The 20,859-nt window shown below is 36.4% G+C and overlaps 1 protein-coding gene across 34 annotated transcripts in view; it reads left to right on the top strand.

Moving 5' to 3' along the window:
* RIMS1 (regulating synaptic membrane exocytosis 1) overlaps nucleotides 1–20,859 on the top strand; it is a 417,183-nt gene that overhangs the window by 14,061 nt on the left and 382,263 nt on the right. The window contains exon 1 of one of the 34 annotated variants that reach the window (XM_021554046.3): nucleotides 11,199–11,707. The exons of the other annotated variants lie outside the window; for them this stretch is intronic. Coding sequence (XP_021409721.2) covers nucleotides 11,656–11,707 — 52 coding nt within the window. The 5' untranslated portion in view covers nucleotides 11,199–11,655. Of the gene's footprint in view, nucleotides 1–11,198; nucleotides 11,708–20,859 lie in introns of those variants that run through there. 34 annotated transcript variants of the gene reach the window in all.

Below are 20,859 nucleotides of genomic sequence, written 5' to 3'. Positions count from 1 at the left end.
TTTATTAGTTGTTTGTTTTTGTTGCTTACTTTTCTTCTGCACATCTAAGCCATGAAAAAGCTACCAATTTGTCCTGGTAGAAATTTTTCCAGTAGTAAGATGATTATTTTCATTACAGGAGGGCAGATACTGAAGCATGGTTGGATTGGAATCTTCAAAAACACTTAATGTTTGACATCAAGTTACCTTTACTTTCAGGGGCTATGAGAGTGTTTGAACTTCTAGAAAAACCCAGGAGCTCTACAGGCTTCTCCATGAAAGATCAATTGTCAAGAACATTCAGCAGTCAGTTTTTTCCATACAGAAGCCATTCCAGGTAGCAGGCATGAGGATGTGAGCATGAGCTCTGGGTCATGGAGCACTTTTTAAGTGTTGAAGAAGGAGATGAAAAAGCTTTTGAAAAGATTACCCTAAGTTTAGCTGCTGGGCAGTACTTTTCAAAGTATTGCTATGAAGTTAGCTGGACTTCAAATTCAGTAACTTGATCCATGGCATGGTGTTATAGCCAGAGGTTGATTCTTCCTTACACTTCTGCCATTCGGTATTTTTATATGCATTTATTTTTTGTATACCATAAAAGTTATGTGAACTTAGTGTTTACTATTACTCTTTTGATCTTAGAGAAAAAATAACTTAGAGAAAAATATGAAATGTGAAAGATGAAGCAAACTGAATTTGGTAAAGCTGCATAATTAGATAGTCTGTGTATTGAAGTTATGGTCTTGGAACTGAAATCCAAACCTTTGCATTTTTCCACCTATATGGGAAATCTGTCCCACTTTGGGTGCAAAGTGAAAGCCTATGGAAGAAAAAGGTAAATTAATTACTGACTTCTAGAATAATACATGCACTGTTATTGGTTTTAATTTCGGTTAATTATAGAGTTAACTAGGAACAAACAAGCATCTGATTCTGTTATTTTCTGAAGATGTTCATTCTGTGTCCTTTTCTTAGTGTATTCATTCTGATCATCCTATTGAATCCAGACATAGGGTTATACTGTGAGGTACTGAGTATTATTGGTTAGTACTTTGTGCTGATATTCTTCTTATACCTTTCCATATTTTTTTAGTGTACAATAACACAGTTACTGTAATACACGGTTTCTTTCTTTAAGCATTGCTTTGAGTAGATAGACTGGTCTAAATTACTTATTTTAGAATACTAAAATTCTAAAATTTTAGAATTTTAGTACTCTAAAATCAGTATACTGAAAAACAGCTCTAGGAAACACTTGATTGTGTCAGAAAGAAGGTTAATAATTATGAGATGGTTGTGGTTCCTTTGAATAAATATGCATGGTTTTATCTTGTTCTTGTCCATTTTGAATGTCCCTCTGAAAACTCTTTTCCCATATTTGCTCATGCATTTTTGTATTCTTCTGGTGCTTTTTTTGTTCCTTCTCCCATACAACATGTGAGCTTCAAAATCAGGGACTCCCCATCTGTGTGTTGTAATCGCTTAAGCTGATTCTTATCTCCTTTTCTCCTATGATGCCAAGTACCACATGTGTTATGGTTTCAAATATGCCCATCTCATTGGTAATATTTACTGACCAGCAGATGAAAGGGCCTTTCTTTGTTTTTTTTTGTTTTTTTTTTTTTTTTTGCAAAGTAATGAATTGTGGTGGATTCTCAAAGTCCTCAAGAGAAAAGTGCATGGAAGCTGTCTGTTAGGGTTTATTCTTGGCCTGTGTCCTGCCTAGTTGTAAACAGAGAGTGCTAGCTGGACCAGGGCACAGCTGTTCCAGGGATTACTCTAAAGGCACATATGAATGACAACCCATTTGGTGCTGGCTAACACAATGGTATAAGCTGTAGTCACTTGTTCCTTATTAATTTGTCTGCTGCTTTATTGCCTTGCATTTAAATTGTAAGTTCAGTTGAGTCCAGATTCTCTTTTTATGATTGTACATTGCCTAATTTTGTGAGATTTCAGTACATGACTGAGACTCCAACTTGCCTTGATGATAATAAATTAGAATGCTTATTTAGTGCAAGGATGTATTATTGCTAAGTATCTTTTTGGTCCCTTTATTCTGCATCCAGCAGAATTTCAGGTCACGTTCTGGTGTCTTCTGACATGCTTGAATTCTCTCATAGATAGCTACAGGTTGCCTCTTTGAGCCTAGATGCCTGTTTTCACTACATAATAATTTGCTGCTAATCAGCTAAATTACCCTTTTATTTGCCTGTTTGGTTTTCTTGTCAGGTATCAAAGTGATTAATGTATGTGTACTATGTATATTTCTATGCTTATAAATATTGTGAAACTCTTTCTTTCATTTTTTCAGATTTTACAGCCTTTTTCATCTTTGGGTTGGTGTTATTTCAGTTTACTTTTGGCTATTTTCATTTTGTGGGCCATTTTAAAATGTTGTTGTGGGGTTTTGTTTTGACTTAATTAATTTGTGTATTTTATTGATGGTGCCACCTCTAAAAGATACAACAGCATGATATTTGTGCGTATTGAACCTTTCTACTCTTAATTTTCTACACCCCCATCTCACTATTTTTAAGACCTTAATGATTCTGACAACTTACCATGTTTGTTTTCTGATAAAAAAAAAAAAAAAAAGACTCTTCTAAGGTTTTAGTTCAAAAGGAGACAGTTTTCTTTCACCATTCAGCTTGAAGATACATAAGGACAGGGCAGAGTTTTACAGTTCTATTTTCAGTTTTATAGGTGTTTTTGTCTTTCCTACATAAGTTTGCTGTGAGAATAGAAAGTCTGCAAGCATGACATGTGCAAAGTGTAATATGCAAAAGTGATTATTGGTTGGCTTAGGCATGTAGAAGACAGCCAGGACCTACGTTCTGCTGGGCCAACATGCTTCTAGTCAGTTCACCACTCCCTCTGTAGATACTCAGCTGCTCTAGATGTTGAGAGTTGAATTTGCTGCTTTTTTAGGTATTCCAGCACTTTAAGTCTTTGCATTTGTATGTCTAATGTCTTAAAAATACCTCTCTCTTATGCCTGAGTTCCTCAGCATATGACCTTGACTGACTGCTAAAATTGTATATTAAGAGCTTTCTAATTGTTAAAAAACTTCAAACTTTTTGTAGAAGAGTGGATGTCTTGGAAATACTGTGATGCTATGCAGTAAATGCATGCTCACATCAGTATTTAGACTCTTAAAATTAAATATTTTATTACACATTCTTTTAACCCATGAAAGAACTCCTAATAAAACGTTATATTTAGAATAATTTCTTTCTACATTTTCTTACTCTCTCTCATGACCTTTTCTATTTAAGGAAAGAAAATATCAGCATGTTTTACTTTGTCACCTGTGTTTTTGCTGTACCATATGTGCAAACCGGACCATGTCTAACTTGCTCCATTGAGCAAATTGAGAAATATGTATTGTTTGTTCATTTGGGCCATAATTAGCATGGGATTATTATGCAATTTTAAATGCAGATCTGCAGAGAATTTAAATTGAAATTCCATTACACAGAGGTTTTGATAGCATATCAGGTCCTAGCTTAATGTATATTAGTTGTGGGAATGATGTGTGGTAAAGGAATAAGTAAAATGGTTTTATTTATAGAATGGCTTGGATTGGAAGGGACCTGAAAGATAATCTGCCATAGGAAGGGATCTACTCACTAGATCAGGTTGCTCAATATCCCATCCAAACTGCCCTTGAAGATCCACAATTTCCCTGGCAAACTGTTCCAGTGCCTCACTACCCACTGAGTAAAGAATTTCTTTTTAACATCTAATCTAAATCTCTTCTAGTTGGAAACTATTCCTCCTTGTCCTAGCATTATCTGCCTGTGTAAGAAATCACTTTCCCTCTATTTTATATTTCTTGACTACCTCTCAGTCATGTGTAATTCAAGACAAAAATGTTTTCAGACGTGCAGCAACATGTACACATTAATTTCTAGAATTTAAAGTTCCAGTATTTGTAACCTATTTCTCAATTTTGTAATTGTTTCCTCTGCAATATGGACTTCAATTCTAGTTAGCCTCAAAATGATTGTTGGAATTCTACTTAAAGCAACTTATGTTATTTTACTAGTTTTCTAAAGAACCCAAGTTTTCAGTATTGTTTAGAATTTTCATGGAATAAATTGGTATACACTTAAGGGAACACAATATCTTTTTCCCTCTAAAATTCTGTGGGTCCTCTAGATCTGCTTAGAAATTGCCAGTTGCAAATAGAAGTCACTTGCTGAATAAGATGTGAGCTTTACTTCTTGTAGTAACAAGTCAATAGTGCGTATGCTTTAATGGTTGGCTTGTTACTAACTTTGTTGTTTTAGTGAAAACACAGGTACCTTTTCACTGGAAATGTAAACACAAATATAAATGTAGCTTGCTATAACTTCAAAGGAACAATTTGTAAAACTTTTCTGGCTTTTATAACATTTATTAACTAAAAAGCATAAATCAGCTAATAAATAGGAAAATCTAAAAATAGAAAATAAAATTATATCAAAGTTTAATATAGTTATGTTCTAAGAGCAGGTAAATATTTCTACATTTTTATGCCATGCTGTTAAAATAATTAAGTTCTAAGAATTTATTTTGCCCTGTTGCTCAGAGAGAACAAAAACTTCAGACGTGGTCATTTTTAAACCATAAGGCCACATGTTCTTAAACCATTAAAATTGTGCTTAATGAGCCACCAGATGGAGCAGTCAAATCTCACTTTTTTTTATCAGCCTCTGTGCAAGACAGATTCTGTCTCAGCACAGAGAGCATCTGGGAATACAGGCACACTTTACTGCTTGAACCAGTAATTTAAAAAAACTTTTTCAGATCTTACGCATGTGCATTTTCTTTCCATAGTCAGATTTACATTGTCCTGTAGCTTCAGTGTTAATAGTGATGTCTGGGACATATTCTGCATATGGAAATTACACTGACACAAATAGCTCTATGAAAGCAGCTATTAATTTCTTTAATTGAGTCCTATCCTCAGGGGAAAAAAAATCACAAAATATTACAAGGAAAAGGTACTCTTGTTTGAGGAGCACAAGCCAGATTTTCAAAAGTTGGGAGGTTCAGAATTACACATTTACACAAGTCTCTGTGTTTGTGCTTAAGAAACAGTTGTCTAGGGAGACCACATTACCTGCTTCAGGAATGCTATAGTCAAATGGCTTCAGGAAAAGAAGGAAAATAGACAATATTGTATAAGGAGGAATATTAATATTCTTTGTTTACTGTAGTTTCATAGCATTACTGAGATAAGATTTTTCTGGGAGGTGTACAAGTTTGTGGATATATATATTTATATGAAATAGAACGTGTGTGTTCTGTTAGAAGGCACTCCAGTGAGTCTGTTCCAGTTAAATACTTCAAGGATCATGATTTGTAATTAATAGGGCATTATCCCAGAGGTAGGGAATAGAGCTACACGTGAATATACAATCCTGCAGATTTTTGTTTTATTCTTTCCCTTTGACATGTCTTTCAAAGCCAGAATATTCTGCCTTAAAGATTGTCAGCAGGTGTCACAAGAGAGGAAATGTCATTCTGTCCTTGGAGTGCTTCAGCCTTGCTCCTGCCTCTGAGGTGGGAAGTTTAGATCCTGGCACAGGTATCCTGTGAGTTTTGGGTAGGAGTGACACACAGCTTTGCAGAGCAGGAAGCTCAGTGTCACCTGTGCTCCCCAGGTGACTCTCTTTAACCCATGTGCACTTCATACAGTTCTCAGCTGAATTAGAGGTGAGCAAAAACTTCTGCTCTGGCAGTGAATATTAACCAGTGTCATGAGCTCAGGGCTCTGCCAAGTCCTGGGTCACTCAGAGGTGTAACACCAGCTCTTGCCTGTGGTGCTCCAGAGCACTACCACAGCAAATTAGTGTCAGTTTATATCAAAATACATGGTATGCCTAGGAATTTTTTATTCTCCACAGGCTCAGATTTTACTTAAAATACAATATTAAAGTGACATGCACTTACAGATAAAACAGGACCTTACAAAGGAACTCAGAAATACAATTTTAAATGGATGTAGGTTCTCAAAACATTCTGGTGTTTGCTGTTTCTGCCAATTTTTGTGTAACATGCTGAACCTTATCAGTGTGCCCAGGTAGGTTCAGTTGTCTCCCATGGGAGAGGCATTATGGATTTGCCAGGGGAGTTGTCACTCTCTTTAAGCAGACAATGTTTTGGGAAGGGCAAAACAGTCCCCAAGAATGGAACTGGAACTGAGAGTCTGGGGACAAATCCAGTTGTGCTGCTGCTGCCTTTTTCCACAGAAAGGTTGCTCTGAAATCAGTTATGAAACAAGTTGGTTAATCTGTTTTTGTTACCAGCTTTTAAAGATCACTGCTAAGAAAGTCTTAGAGAATGACTATTCTAACAAATGTTTAATTTTTCCAGTGAGCAGTTGTCTTTTTTCTTAAACAAATGTACCATTTACATTTTGACTTATCTTCAAATGTATCCTTAAAAATTCTAATATAGCAGCATAGTTTCCCTTAAAAAAAAAAAGCTGCAACAAATATTAATATGAATTTTAGGCATGTTGCCATCATAACATCAGTTATCTGTGCTATTGTGGACCTAATCTTACTTTGCCCTAGAAAAAATTTATAAGGATTAGGAATTAATTTTCTGACAATGCTTAAACAGCATGGTCATTGTTAAACACTGCATTTAGATGTGTTGTTTTAGCAATTTGTTGTTGTTGTTGTTGTTGTTTGTCTGGATAGCAAATATCATTTTAAAGTAATAGAAAATGTTGATTAATAGAGGTTCCTTTTGGAATGGTCACTACATATGGTACTGCTCCTTTAATTTCTAGTTTTAAACCTGACATTTTCTAGAATTAAAGGGTCTGGGCAGAATCTGAATTGTAGAAGGATTCAGAAATTAAACCATGTCTATATCCACTTAGGTAGTAAGGAAAATAAATGGAATTAATATGAGTTAAATTGTCAAAATTATCCTGAAATACAGAACCAGAATAAAATAGTAACACACAAATGTCTATCATCCATGGCTGTATAACCTTTCAATCACAGCCTGTACAGGAATTAGTTCAGAACATGTGTAATCTTTTGATTTTTTACTTTGTAATAGGGGTGGAGAGTTTTTGAAAGGGGGAAAAAAATGTTTTTTTAAGGAATTTTTGTAAGGTTATGTGGCTGAATTAAATAAGCTGTAATGACATTGTCACCTTAGGTTGATGCTCCTATTTTTGCTGTAGTCTGGGTTTGAATGGAATACGTTTTGCTCGACTTCTCTTTTGGCAGGAAAACTCAAGTGCAGGTGGATGCCTGCAGCCTCTTCCTACAGGCTGAATGGATTGCAGCAATTTGGTTCTGTCAGTTCAAGCCTGTACTTCAGCATGGCTCTCAAAAGTGGTGCTGGCATAGCAACCCTTCAAACCAGTTTACTCTGCATCAGGCAAGGAAGGGACTTGGGATATGGGTCTTCCACATCCACTGTGCTGTGGGGCATGGGAATTGGGGAAAATCTAGCTCTGTGGCGATAGTAACACAAAAACTAGAAACAGTAGTTAAAGTTGGGAACAAAAATTATATTTTGATGCCACTGATCAGTAAATTGTAAAGTCAGTGCCTGCAGATTTGTCACCATTTAACTGAAAACATCTGGCTTTGGTTAGCAATTGGATAGCTGAGCAAATTGCTTGAATTAGGGCTTGTTTAAGATGACCTTCGGCTCTGAAAAATGCTATCAAGAAGATCTTTTATGGATATTGTAAGTTAATATGTTACTTACTGCCCTTGTCATGAAGAATACTCCACAAAATCTCCTTTCACATAGAGGTCAATTCATTATACTATGATGTCAGAGGAAGTCCAGAAATCTGTAAATCTGACAGTGTCTGCACTGTTAGACTTGCATTGATGTTCTCTCTTGACTGTCAGTAGATTCTCCTTGTTCAAGGCCAGTTATCAAAATGATCTATCTCAGGAGTTGTTGACTTTTTTTAGTAGATAAGGTAACTAAGATAAATGCATTGCAAAATTACTGAATCACAAAGGTTGGATGGCAAAGATTGAAGCCACTGCACCTATAGAATTGAAGGCCCAGGCTAGGTTTTCTAGGGTGAGTGTTCCTTTTGTCTCTTTCCAGTTTCACTGTCACAATAATTTTCCTCAGAGGAGTCAAGAACAATCGAGTCAATCCCAGGTGGAGGCAGAAGAAATGAAACATCAGTGTTAGCACAGTACTAAACCATTGACAGTGGAACTTGGAATGCTGATTACAAAAGCCATAAATAGCAGGGTGATTCTTTACTAGCTTTTTCACACTTGTGTGCTTGAAGGGATTCCTGTCACTTGGTTGTGCAGAAATGCTCCTCTGTCTGCCAATCTGCTGCAAAATAGTGGGTGATGTTCTGTAAAACTCCCCCAGAGGACCTCCAGGAACAATGTGGTCAAGCCACGGGATGCCAGTGGGAGGCACACACAGCCTGCTCCCAGTGTGTGCTTTTACATGGTGTCATTCAGATGGATGCAAGTCACTTCACTTCACTTTGAATTGATTAGCTTGGATCAAGTTTGAATTGAAAGGTGTGCAGCAACAACAGCATGACATTGATTTAGCTTAAGCTAAAGAAAAGATCAAGCATATTAACTTCAGCATATTACTCTGTTGATTTGACAACCTAATTTCTCCTTTGGTGCTTTTTTAATTTTTATGTTACCTGGCTAGGAATATAAACAGAATACGCTCATGCCTAAAAGGAGAGGAACTTTGATGAACTTTAACAAGTTCAATATGTGTTTAAGGGCAGACCTTCCTTTAAGGAGCTATATGTCTTTTTCACCAGACATTCTTAACCTCTTGTTTACTTGAGTAGTTACGAAAAATTTCACAATTGATCGTATGTCAATCTGTAACCCCTTCTTCAGAAATGTGTGAATTTATGCATTTGTGTATTTATGTATAGGAGTCTTTCTCTGGTAAATGGTCAAACATTTTCTTTGCAAAGTTGTAACTATTTTGCCAAAGAATCTGAAAAAGAGACTGAAAAACATTCAGTCTTCACTGGGCAATACTTGACTGAAGAGAAGATGTACTTACACTGCACATGTTTTAATTAGCTCAGTCTTAGCTAAACACTGCACAGGTTAAGATCTAGACCAGCTATTAGCAGGAAGATTATGAAGGGCTAAAATATGATGGTCAGTATCTATTAGATGTGAAGTGTAATGTGCCTCAGAAGATAGTGGCAATAGAATCATTTGCAAGGGTAAAAACCTGCAGAGATTATAAAGGCAATGCTACCCTGTGCAAAATTTGAAAATATGTTACAACTTAATTACGTATTTTTACTAGGAAATTGGAATGATGTCCTGTTTTACGGTTACTTTCCGATGCTTTGATGCTATAGATGGATGTAAAAGTAAATAGACCGACTATTAGCACTTTATTCTTAAGCAGTCAGGTGAACCTTTGGGAGCAGCCAGAAAGGCTTGATGTGTCTGGGGCTGGGAGGAATGAAATCCACCCTTAGGGATGAGCAATGCATGCTGGAGTTGGTGGTACTGTTCTTTTCTGCAAAATGCCCTTTCTGACCTGAGAACATTCTTCTGTTGCTCTTCTCTTCCCTTATTTTCAGCAAATACTTGCAGACACCTCTGCCATGTGAGGGTTAGGCAGGACTTGGGCAGAACTCATGGCTAGGGATAGCACTGGGTAAAATGGGCATAGAGAACTGCCTGCTAGAGGAGCAGGGAGGATTATCACATAATGGAGTGGGAGACAGTGAGAGCTTTAACACCACGAGGCACAAACCTTTCTAAATGTGTTTGGGAAAACAGTTCATTATTTTTTTCACAGACACGTGTATGTCATGGGAATGACAGGAACACTTGAAATAAGACAGAGAGCAAGCCCTATATAGTATATATAGACTATATAGTACAGTCTCATTTACAAATTCTGAGGTTGTAGCAAGCAAGAATTTTTCATCTGTTGATTTTTGTTACAACAAAATCCCCTGCCTTGTTTAGCATGTGCAGGTGAGGTGAGGTGCATGTTCAGGACCCAGGTATGCTGCGTTCTGAAAGTGATACAAAGCTCTCAATGCCTGCCCTAGCAGAAGAGGAGGTCATCCTCCAGGGAGGAATGCAGATGGGTTAGTGGATGTGCTGTGGAAGCATCAGGCACTTGACATACTTGGTCTTTTGTTTCTTTTGCAATAAATGTTTCTGGCTTTAGGAGAAAGCTGGATATATGTTCCTTGGTCAGTAGCAGGTGATCATTGTCCCTTGAAATATATACAGACTAGACACTGTTCTCCTCCAAAAAACCATGTCCTAACAAGGGCATGTCTGTGAATAAAGCAGAGTTAGACAGTGGTATGTTCCTCCTGCTGATACAGGAGTGCTACTGGAGATACTTAAAGTCAGCAGTGTCCAGGGATATTTTGTGGCTTTTGCTGTTGACTGACATGGGAGTGTGAAAGAGATTGTTCAGTACCTTGGGTTTGATCCAGAATTACAGGGAAACACTTGATTAGAAGTTTATTTTTATTATTATTAACAGATCCATATATTGTTAAGTATGAAAGAGCTGTAAGTTCTCATTAGCTTTACTATTTATATTTTATCCCTTCTAAGCTTCTCTTTGTTTGTGTTGCTTTCTCATTTTAGTTTCTAAACAGCAGGTTTTTTGTATTTTGGATGTCCTGCATTGTATTTTGGAAGTCCCTGCAGTATGTAGATAGGCTGCAGAAAACCATCTGTTTGTACAGAGGAAGGCTACCTCTGCCACAGAAATAGTTTTATTGTTGTATCATTTGTATATGATTACAGTAGATTAAATACTTTAGTAAATTCTATTAGCTATAATTCTCTAATCATCTGGCTTTTGGAAATACAAGTTCTGCTTTTCTGTTTTATCTTGAGCATGTAATTTGGAATACAAAATGTTATTTCCTGGAGGTTTTTATTTGGAGTATATTTTTCTTATATAAAATTATGTTTCCATGCACACATCTGTTACATATGAAAAGAATTAAATTATCCTATTAATTTGTAAAAAGTGGTAAAATTTTATCAAGGGCCATTTGTGTTTTCAGTGTGCTAGAAGTAAATCTGCAGCTTGGGATGTTTTACATAAATTTAAAAAGCCACATTTCCAAAGCATAATTGCTTCGTCTATGCAGTTGATTAAACTTGTTCAGTGCACCACTGCTGAATATAAATAATAACTGCAGCAGTGGTATTGATTACTTAGGTGCATTACTTAGGTGCCTGAGCTTGTGTCTACTGTTGGCTTAAAAACCCTAAGAAACTTCTTTCCTGTTCTATCCAGAGAGGAAGGAGCTTTCCCCCCCTGCCCCCCCATCTTGTTTCCTGAGGATGGTTGATTCTGGATTCCTAAAACCATTAACTCCTTCCAAAGGCTGAAACTCCCTGTCATTGCAGGGAACTGATGCAGTAATCGATGCGTGCACTACACTGCAGAGATTTGTTTTGCTGACAAGAGCTCTCGTTAGCCCTGCTGGGTGTCACTGGTGTTGGGTGTTTGACACTGCAGAATAATTTGGCTTAGGATCAGAACGCAAGGACCTCATGACTTTTTTGAGATCGTCTCCTTCACACTGAGGTGGATTTTTGCTGGCATTACGGTTTTGCTACAGTTGCAGGCTGGATTCAGCAACCTACTAGATGCCAGCTGTGCTCTGAGCATTCTCTTGCTGAAGCTGCTATGTTTGCTGGGTTCCTTCAGTTTCTGCTCCATACGTTGCATTCAGGGACAGGTAAATAAGGAGCTATATAGTGCTGAGGTTTTAATGATTTTTTAAATATTTCATATTTTTAAACAAAATTGTGTGCTTTTATGAACAGATTTATTTAACCAGGCAGTTTTAGTGGAGATGTTGTATCCTCAGGATGTTAAAGTGTTAATTGTAGCATATATTCAGCTTAAAGAGGCAATAAAGAACCATTTTGCTTTTAGGTCTGTGTTTCAGTTATGTTTATATTTTGAAAGCTCATGTGTTACATATAATTTGACAGTAGTAATGCTGTATGGAATGAGCTTTTAAAAAAATCTGTATTTGGAAACTGCACATCAAAATAGAAATGTGTTTCTTAAAAGTAATAATAGTATTCATATTGCATCATGACTTCTGCATTTTGGAGAAGTAAAAGATAACAAATTTCGAAATTTACTTCAGGAAACAAATGAAAATTCCTGTGTATTATTTCTTTTTGGCAGAAGACAATTGACAAGTCCTCATCTCCTGAATTATTCTTTTCTTAGGAGCTTGAAAAAGTTCAGAGTGGAATGTGATTCTGTTACTTTTCTCTTTTGCATAATATTTTGGGGAAAAAATTGTCAAACTCGTGTACATAGAATAGAATAAAAATATGTTTGTTTATCATAAGATGCAGTTATCGTTGTAATAATATATGGATTATAATAAATGTACAGTTTTGGTTATTTTGTATGTTGTTTCTGCATGATCATATTGATGCACTGCACTTTCTGCTCAGGGAGGGACATCAGCTTTTCCCTTTTGTATTTGAAATAAGGTCCTCAGCTAAATCACTGTAAGGTCACGGGGGAAAGTGAGATGAAGCATCCACCTCTGCAAGTTTCTTGGGGATTATGCAGTGTGTTGAGAATAACAAATGCCTTTAAAATCCTATATCTAAGTCGTTAATAACACTGTCTATAAAAATTGATTTTGAAAAGCAGTTTATTCACTAGAAAAATTAATCGTAAAAATATATAGAATAGGTCATGAAAGAGGTTTTATGCTCTTGAAAATAATGTTTTAGATACTATATTTTAAGATATATATGTTAGAAATCTATTTAATTTCAACAGAGTTTAGAGGAGAATTAGAGTTTACTGAGGGCAGAATATTGAGGGATACTTTGGAGAAAATGTGATTTAATAGCAGTCAAAAAGATGGAACAGAAGCAGCAGCAGGAATATCAGCAAGACATAGCATTGAGGTTGGGGGAGACAATGGTCAGCCTTCACTCTCCATGGAGTTTAAAAGATAAGACTGGAGACACCTTTGGCAAAGGTCACAGCCTTGCACTCTCTCATGCTTAATAAATTGTTTATAGGTACATAAAGAAGCTAAATCCCTGTTTCTTCTTCAAGCTATTCAATATGTAAATGGCTGTAAACTGCGTTCCAGACATCTCCTGCACATCTTGGCAAAAGTAGATGAAGAAGGTGAAATAAGATTGGGGTTGAGAATTACGGAGCAGTGACACCCTGTGTTGTTGTGTTTCAAGGCTGTGCTGTGGGCAATGGACAATCAGCAGCATGTCTCCAGACTTTGGAATAGCATAGACCTGCCTAAAAGATGCTTCAAAATCACAGAGCCCCATACCCCCTGACTAGAGAGTTTAATGGTCTATTAAAACAGGCTATCTATAGCTCTCTGTCCATTAAATATATATAATCTCTCTCCTATAATGACATTTCAGTATCCTAAATATTCCTCTCTGAAAACTGAACTGTGTGCTGCAAGGACAGAACCTGAGAGAATGAGCTGACATCAAGGTCAGCTCTTATGTCAGGGTGTGGGTTAAATACAAGGCTGCCCAAAAGACAAAGAATGATGGACAATAAAACGAAACAAAGTCTACAAAATGAACAACAAAACCTTAAGTTCCTCATCAGTCTGACCTTTGGAGGTATTTTTGTAGTTAAAGTAGGAAAGGCACTGAAGTCTTCGTCTCTGGCCAACCCTGTAATTCCCAAAAGGCAAGGATAGTGGTTTTCCAGCAGCAGACAGGCTTATGTGCCATCCTCTCCTGTTACCATTGAGATCAATTGCATCCACCTCATCATCTTCTGCACTGCTGGTTCTCAACTGGTGACTTCTCCCTGTTTCTACACTTGCTTATCCTGGTCTGAGTGTGGAGCCATTTCCTTGTCTACTCTGAGCCTGATCCTCTATTTACAGTTTGTTTTTTTCTAGCTTGTCAGGACATTCCTTTGTTCTTGGGGTCAAGTCACAAGTCTAATATGTTTCTGTTTTATTTCATGGAACATGTGTGAGTGTTAACTATTAGTATGTTCCAGGCATACACTACAGGCCTGCTTAATGAATACGTCAGGGGGTATTTGTTATCAGTTTTAGCCAAATATGGTTAGAATATATATATAGAATATTATTTTCTAAATAAATTTTCACCCTATGCTACACACTTTTTCTGGTATGGCTCTTAACATGGCATGCTCATAAACAAAACTCCTGCTCAAATGAATATATTTGACATCTGCTGATAGAGCCAAACAGTAGCAGGTTCTTTACATAATATTCTAGATTGGCAACTACTTGGTACTAGATGCTAAGTAGTAGAGACTAAATAGTTGCAGAATTATTTCAGTTGTTTTTGCATGCATTGCTGTTTGCATTATATTTTGTGTTTCTGCTTATGTGCTTATGTCTTGTGTGCTTCCTGGTACTTGTTCACTGTAAGGTATACATGCAAAGGGAACTTTCCATTGATTCTTCCAAAAAATGAAACCGTTATGATTTAGTTGGTCAGTTTTCGACTGCATTTCTCCCTCTTCTGAATTGGCCTGGTTCTACTTCTAATACGTCTAATATTGGTATTATTTCTTAAATGCTTCCATGATAGCTGGATTCCTTTTGATGCTGTGGCTGCTTCCTAATTTTCTCTAAGGTTGGAGTGTTTTGCTTTGGTTATTTGACAATAGGAGTTTTTTTGGGGTTTTTTTTGGTGGGTTTTTTTTGGTTTTTTGTTTGTTTGTTTGTTTGTTTTTGATTTTGTTTTTGTAGGAAGGTTTTTAGCTTTTTTCTGCTCAGCTTCATTCTCTTTTTGAAGATTATGAGTTTATTCATGATCACATTCTTAACTAGTTCCTCTCTACTGGTGGGAAGCAAAGCTCCAAAGATCCTTTGCTTATTGTTTTGTAAGTGTCAGTGATCTCTCACAGTGTACTCAGAGATTCTCCCTGCAGTATTGCCCTCTGAACTGAAGAAACAAAACATCTCATTATCTTCTATTGCAGCATAACCGAGGATACTCATTAATAATAATTAGAATGCCCAAAACAAACAGAAACAATAACAATAACAACAAAAAACCCCACCCTCAAATCAACAAAAAAAACTAAACCAAAAAACCCCCACAATACTTCTAATGTGTGGGCTGCTGCTTTACAGCCTTACAGTCATTTTCTTTTCTGTTTTCTTCATCCTTGTTAAAATTCTAACTAAAATTTGGGAGTATAGAAATAGCCTGGGGTTTGAGAATTGTGTATTTTCAGCTTTGATTTTAAGTGAGAATTTGTTAATAAATCAGTTTTTAGCAAACACTAAAAGAAAAAAAAAATCTTAAGATTTTTTTAAACTCTCAGAGGAAAAATACCAAAGGAGACCAAAATGGAAATATTACCTTTTTTTTCAATCAACATCTACTCAATTGGTTTAATGTGCACAGGACTTAGGGAAAAAACCTAAACCAACCACAGGGAAAAAAAAAAATGTGTTATGCTGAAGAACAGCATGGTGTATTTGAAGTGCTGGGAATTCTTTCAAAATAGCAGAAAAAATATTAAGAGCCTTTATTGCACTAGGTATCTGTATACATATATAGGCAAAATTATGAGATCATTTGACTTTTTGGGATGACTTGCTGTACATTTTTATAATTTCATTATAGGCTGAACAAAAATATTATCAAAAAATCATATCAAATCTGAAAGTGTTAATTATATGAAACAGGAATTCAATGAAACTGTTGACACAAGTAAGTGTCAATATTGAATTGGAATTAAATGGAAGTAATAAATTTATTCAGAGAAGCTCTACATTTCCAGAAAGACATCTCCTTCCATCCATCTGCAAAATTAGATTCCACTCAAGAGAGGGATCCCAGTCAGCAAAATCAGAGACAACAATTAGACAGCAAAATTTTCCATAAATCTTTAAATGCCACAGTATCAAAATCAAAATGTTTGCCTGCTGATTTTAAATTCCTGATGCTAACCATTTTTCTGGCATCCTCAAGAAAATATTTTTAATCAACTTTGTAAAATCACTTTCAGATTAAAAAAAGTTCATGCATCTTGCTTAATATTTTACATCTCTAAGTCTGTCACACTTTGTCATGACTGAACAGAATATACTGTTGAGGACCATCCCTCTGTGAATCATACACATTCTTGGACTCACATGCTTGCAATAAGGCTCACACATCCTCAGAATAGCAGTTTAGATGGTCTCTGAGATAAAAATAAGAATCTAGCTGGAAAGGGGTTGATGAACTTTTGAAGACTCTGGGTGTTTGAGTGAAGTTACTAAATGTTGGCTGAGGGAGTTCATTATAAGATTCCCTAGACATTCAGGAAACTTAGAACAGCTTCCTTATGTCCCTTGTGTCCATGTTAAAATTTTTGGGAATATTCAAAACTCCTCAGTTTGATCACTAGATACGTTGTGATTTTTGGTTTTAAGCTTCCTTGCCTTCAGTAATTTATAAAGCCTTAAGATAACACTGAAATAATTAAGGTAGGAGGTTCATTTTGTGAAATTCAGAAATGGGCCTAATTGTGTTTGTGTTGGAAGGTCTTTTGGAAATCTGCAACCTTCATTCATCAGTGAACACAAGTGCAGTACTTCATTATAAAAAAAAGTATATGACTAAAAAAGTATATGTCTAACCTGTACACATAGTTAAAAGCAAATCACAATCTACGGCATAAAAGTTCTTTCTTAAATAAATATCTGGATAAGAAACTAATTTTAAACAGATCACAAAAAATTGTCCTTTATGTCCAGACAAAAAAAGAATGCATTGAAAAACTTTTCCATAATCAGCACTGGGGAAATCATTCATTTACAAAATAAAAAATAATTATGAATTTGCAACTCTTGTAAAGGAACAACATTGCCATGGTAACTATGGGAGAAGTCAAATGGATTTTCCTTTTCACTGGATTTTAGCTTAATATTAGTGGCCTTAACTATCTACATAATATTTCTTCAGGTCACTACTTCCTTGCCTAATTATTTCTATATTTCTTGATTGAAAATGTTAATCAGCATCACTTTATTCACAATGTAACTACCACTTCAAAAAAGATTTCCAAACTAAGGGGTTTGTTTCAAAAGAAAACCATGTTTATTTTGTATGAGAAGAAGTATGAAATGTCCTTGTCTTCTAAGTGCAAAAGTAAGGAATAACCATTTCTTTTCAGTATGTATTGAATAAGCCCAGGTTGTCACTTATCTAAATCTGAAAGCCTAGTGCTTGATAAAGCTGTGTAGACCTTTTTCCAATGGTTTTTTTTTTTGGTTACTCAGAAATTTAATTAAGATACAGAAAAGTAATATTGTATCTCATCATTAAATGAAAATACCTAAATAAATACTGAATTGAGGAAGCAATTGTAGAGGCTACTTCTAGTTTTGAGAGCTGTGTGCCACATTTGTATCTGAAATTGGAGTATTATATATATAAATTGTCACTTCTAAGGTGTACTAGTCTTTATTTTAAGTTTGGAATCTTACAGCATGTTAATATTCAGCACTTAGGACATTTACCAGCAGGGAACTAAATTCCAGTGTAATTATATACATTTACTACAAAAAAAAATACTAAATTTCTCAGCCTCATGATGCATACTTCCCACAAATTACATGAGCCATCCTATCCTTGAACTGTGTAGATGGTAAAATGCAGATATGGTCCTGCAAGGATTTAAGTTCTTAACTGTAGTCATCTGAAGTAGGTTGGTTCAAGACTAAGAGATAATGAGCATTTTTGTGAAGCTTTCTATATAAATAGGCAATAGGTAGCTTTTGAATTCTCTGCTTGCCATCTTAATGCAAGAGCTGTTTGCAAGGCAGAGGATACTCACATATTCTCTTAATGGGGTTAGTTAGCAGCTTGAACTAGAATGATTTTAGCATATGTTGTTTATACACTGAATTATTTTTCTGATAAAATGATATCATTTTTTTTCCTGGTGTAGAGGTAACTTCCTACTTAACAATAGGGTGTACCACATCTGTAACAGCAACTCACCAGAGGTATTGTCCAAGCAGCCAGGGATCAGGTTAGGAAAGCTAAAGCCCCGATAGAGTTAAATCTGGATGAGGAAATCAAAGGAAACAAGAAAAGTAGCTACAGTGTGTAAGTAATAAAAGGAAGACTAGAGAAAATGTGGGCTCTCTCCAGAAGGAAAGAGGAGGCCTGATTAGAATATGGAGAAGGATGAGGTACTGAATTACTTTTTCCCTCAGTCTTCACTGAGAAGTGCTCCAGCCACACTGCCCGGGCTGCCACAGGCAAAGGCAGGAGCTGGGAGATGAAGAAAGTGCCCACTGTAGTAGCAGATCAGGTTTGAGACCATCTGAGGAACATGGAGGTGAACTAGTCCATGGGGCCTGATGAGATGAAACTGCCACTCCTGAAGAAAGTGATAGATGAAGTGATTAAGCCACTATCCATCATATTTGTGAAATTCTGGCAGTCTGGTGAGGTTCCCAATGCCTGGAAAAGTGGAAACATAATCCTCATTTTTAAAAAGAGAAAAAAAATGAGAGGTGGTGGGAACTACAGGCCAGTATGACCTTTGTGCCCAGCAAGATCATAGAGCAGATCATCCTGGAAACTCTGCTAAGGAAACTGGAAAATAAGGAGGTGATTGCTGACAGCCAACAGGGCTTCACTAAAGGCAAATAATGTGTGACCAATTTAGTTGCCTTCTACAATGAAGTTACAGCATAAAGGAAGAGTGACATCAGCTACCTGGACTTGTGCAAGAAATTTGACACTCTCCCATATATGGCATCCTTGCCTCTAAACTGGAGAGAGGTGGATTTTATCAACAGACCCCAAGTAAAGACTGAGTGGAAAATGGATTGAGAGCAGCCCTGAGGAGAAGGACTTGGGAGGTGTTGGCGAATGAAATGCTTAATGTGAGCTGGCAGCTTGTAGCCTAGAATGCCAAATACATACTGGACTGCCTAAAAAGCACCAGCAGGTTGAGGGAGGTGATTCTGTCCCTCTACTCCATTGTGGTGAGATACCACATGGAGTGCTGGATCCAGGTCTGGGCTCCCAATATAGGCAGGACATGGACCTGCTGGAGTGAATCCAGGGAAGGCTATGGAGATGGTCAGAGGATGGAAGCATGTTTCCTGGCTGAGAGAGTTGGGGTTGATCATCCTGAAGAAAAGGAGGCTCTGGTGAGACCTTCTAGTAGCTCTTCACTACCTAAAGGAGGACTACAACAAACCTGCAGAATTTTTTTTTACAAGTGATTGTAGTGATGGGGCACAGGAGAATGGCTTCAAACTGAAAAAGAGCATATTTAGATAAGATCTTGACTGTGAATGGAGTGAGGTGCTGGAACAGGTTTCGCAGAGAGGTTGTGGATACCCCATCCCTGACAGTGTTCAAAGACAAGTTGGATGGGATTAGGAGTAACCTGGTCTAGTGGAAGATATGGTTGGAACAAAGCGATCTTTAAGGTCTTTTCCAACCCAAGCCATTCTATAATTCTGTGGTTTAATTAGAGAGATGTAGTCTGACTATTCAGTTTGCAGAGTAATTTTAGATGTAGCCTGTGAAAAATATTTGTCTAAGTTTCTTAGTTATCTGATAGAACTGCTATATTAATTAGCAGTAGCATGCTGGTAATGGTCAATCAAGTGCCTAACATGGGCTGACTAACTTATTAATTTCTGCTTCTTTTCTTAAGTAACTCCAGCACATATGAATTTGAGCAAATTGCTGAAGCACATTCTTTGCTGAATATCAGTAGTCTCTGAATGCGGTCTGGATGGACTTAGGAGAACATCTCAGGGTATTTTATCCCCAGTATTCAAGACTTTGGAAATCAGCATAACTGTTCATAGGCAATAACAGACCCTCTCATATTTTGTGCTTGTTTTGGCTTTGTGAGAGGGACAAGGCTGTTTTTCCAGAAATTCTCAGCTTTTCAGGATCGTACTTAAAATCACAGTACCCCAGCATTACCTTTTGGTATGAATAGTGCTGCTGAAGACAAAGTATTTTTGAGAAAATGGATTTTTGGTTGTATGAGTTAGCTTTCCCTTTATTTTGAAAGCACACTTATTGCAGATATAAAAACAATGAGAATTTATTAAGACTTTTACTCCCCATCTAGAATCTTGATGGAAGGCTGCAAAAGACTTATGGAAAAAGCTCAACACATTTGTATTTTGTAAGTTATTATTGTATCCATGTGCATCAAAGAGTAAAGTAATTGAACTGGAGCATGTTAATAAGAAAAGCATTTCCTTGCTGTTAGGATGCAACTTTTAAATTCTTCCCTTAGGAAATAAGGTTTTACAAATATATACTCTGTATTACTCAGCTGGTCTTAAGGAAATCATACGTAAAAACTGCAAATGCATTTTTAATAATATGTTTTAGAAATACATCAGTAATGTACAAAAATAACGATGCAGTATATGTGTATTTTTGTGGGGGCTTATTATTTTTAAGCTTTTCATGTTTTTAAAGAATGGTTTAAAGACTATTTAAAAGTAGTTTAAGCCTATAAAGATATTATTTGCTCCTTATAAAAGTAGTTTTTTCCTCTCTTTAATGTCTTAAATTTTTCTTGTTTTATTAGTTATTTTTAAAGACTTTTACCAATAGAGTGTTCTCTGTGTATAGGGACTTTTGTGTTCAGTTTTGGTGGGGTTTTTTTGAGAAAACCTGAAATTTTGAAGCTATGCTCTTAGTAAGTTTTTTGCGTGTTACTTACCTATTCCCAGATCTCCATAACACTGCTGCTGTTAAGTTATTTTGTGCAATTAAAGAGTGAGTTGTGGAGTGTGGCAGTGCAAGAATAGCATAAATAGGCATCAGGTGAAGAAGCAGCAATGGCATAGGATGACCAAGGAGAAATTATTTTCAAAGATATAACAGA

Source organism: Lonchura striata, chromosome 3 (assembly GCF_046129695.1).
Source record: "Lonchura striata isolate bLonStr1 chromosome 3, bLonStr1.mat, whole genome shotgun sequence".
NCBI lineage: Eukaryota > Metazoa > Chordata > Aves > Passeriformes > Estrildidae > Lonchura > Lonchura striata.
Note: the sequence above shows the minus strand (reverse complement) of the source record. Positions and strands in the feature narration are given on the sequence as shown.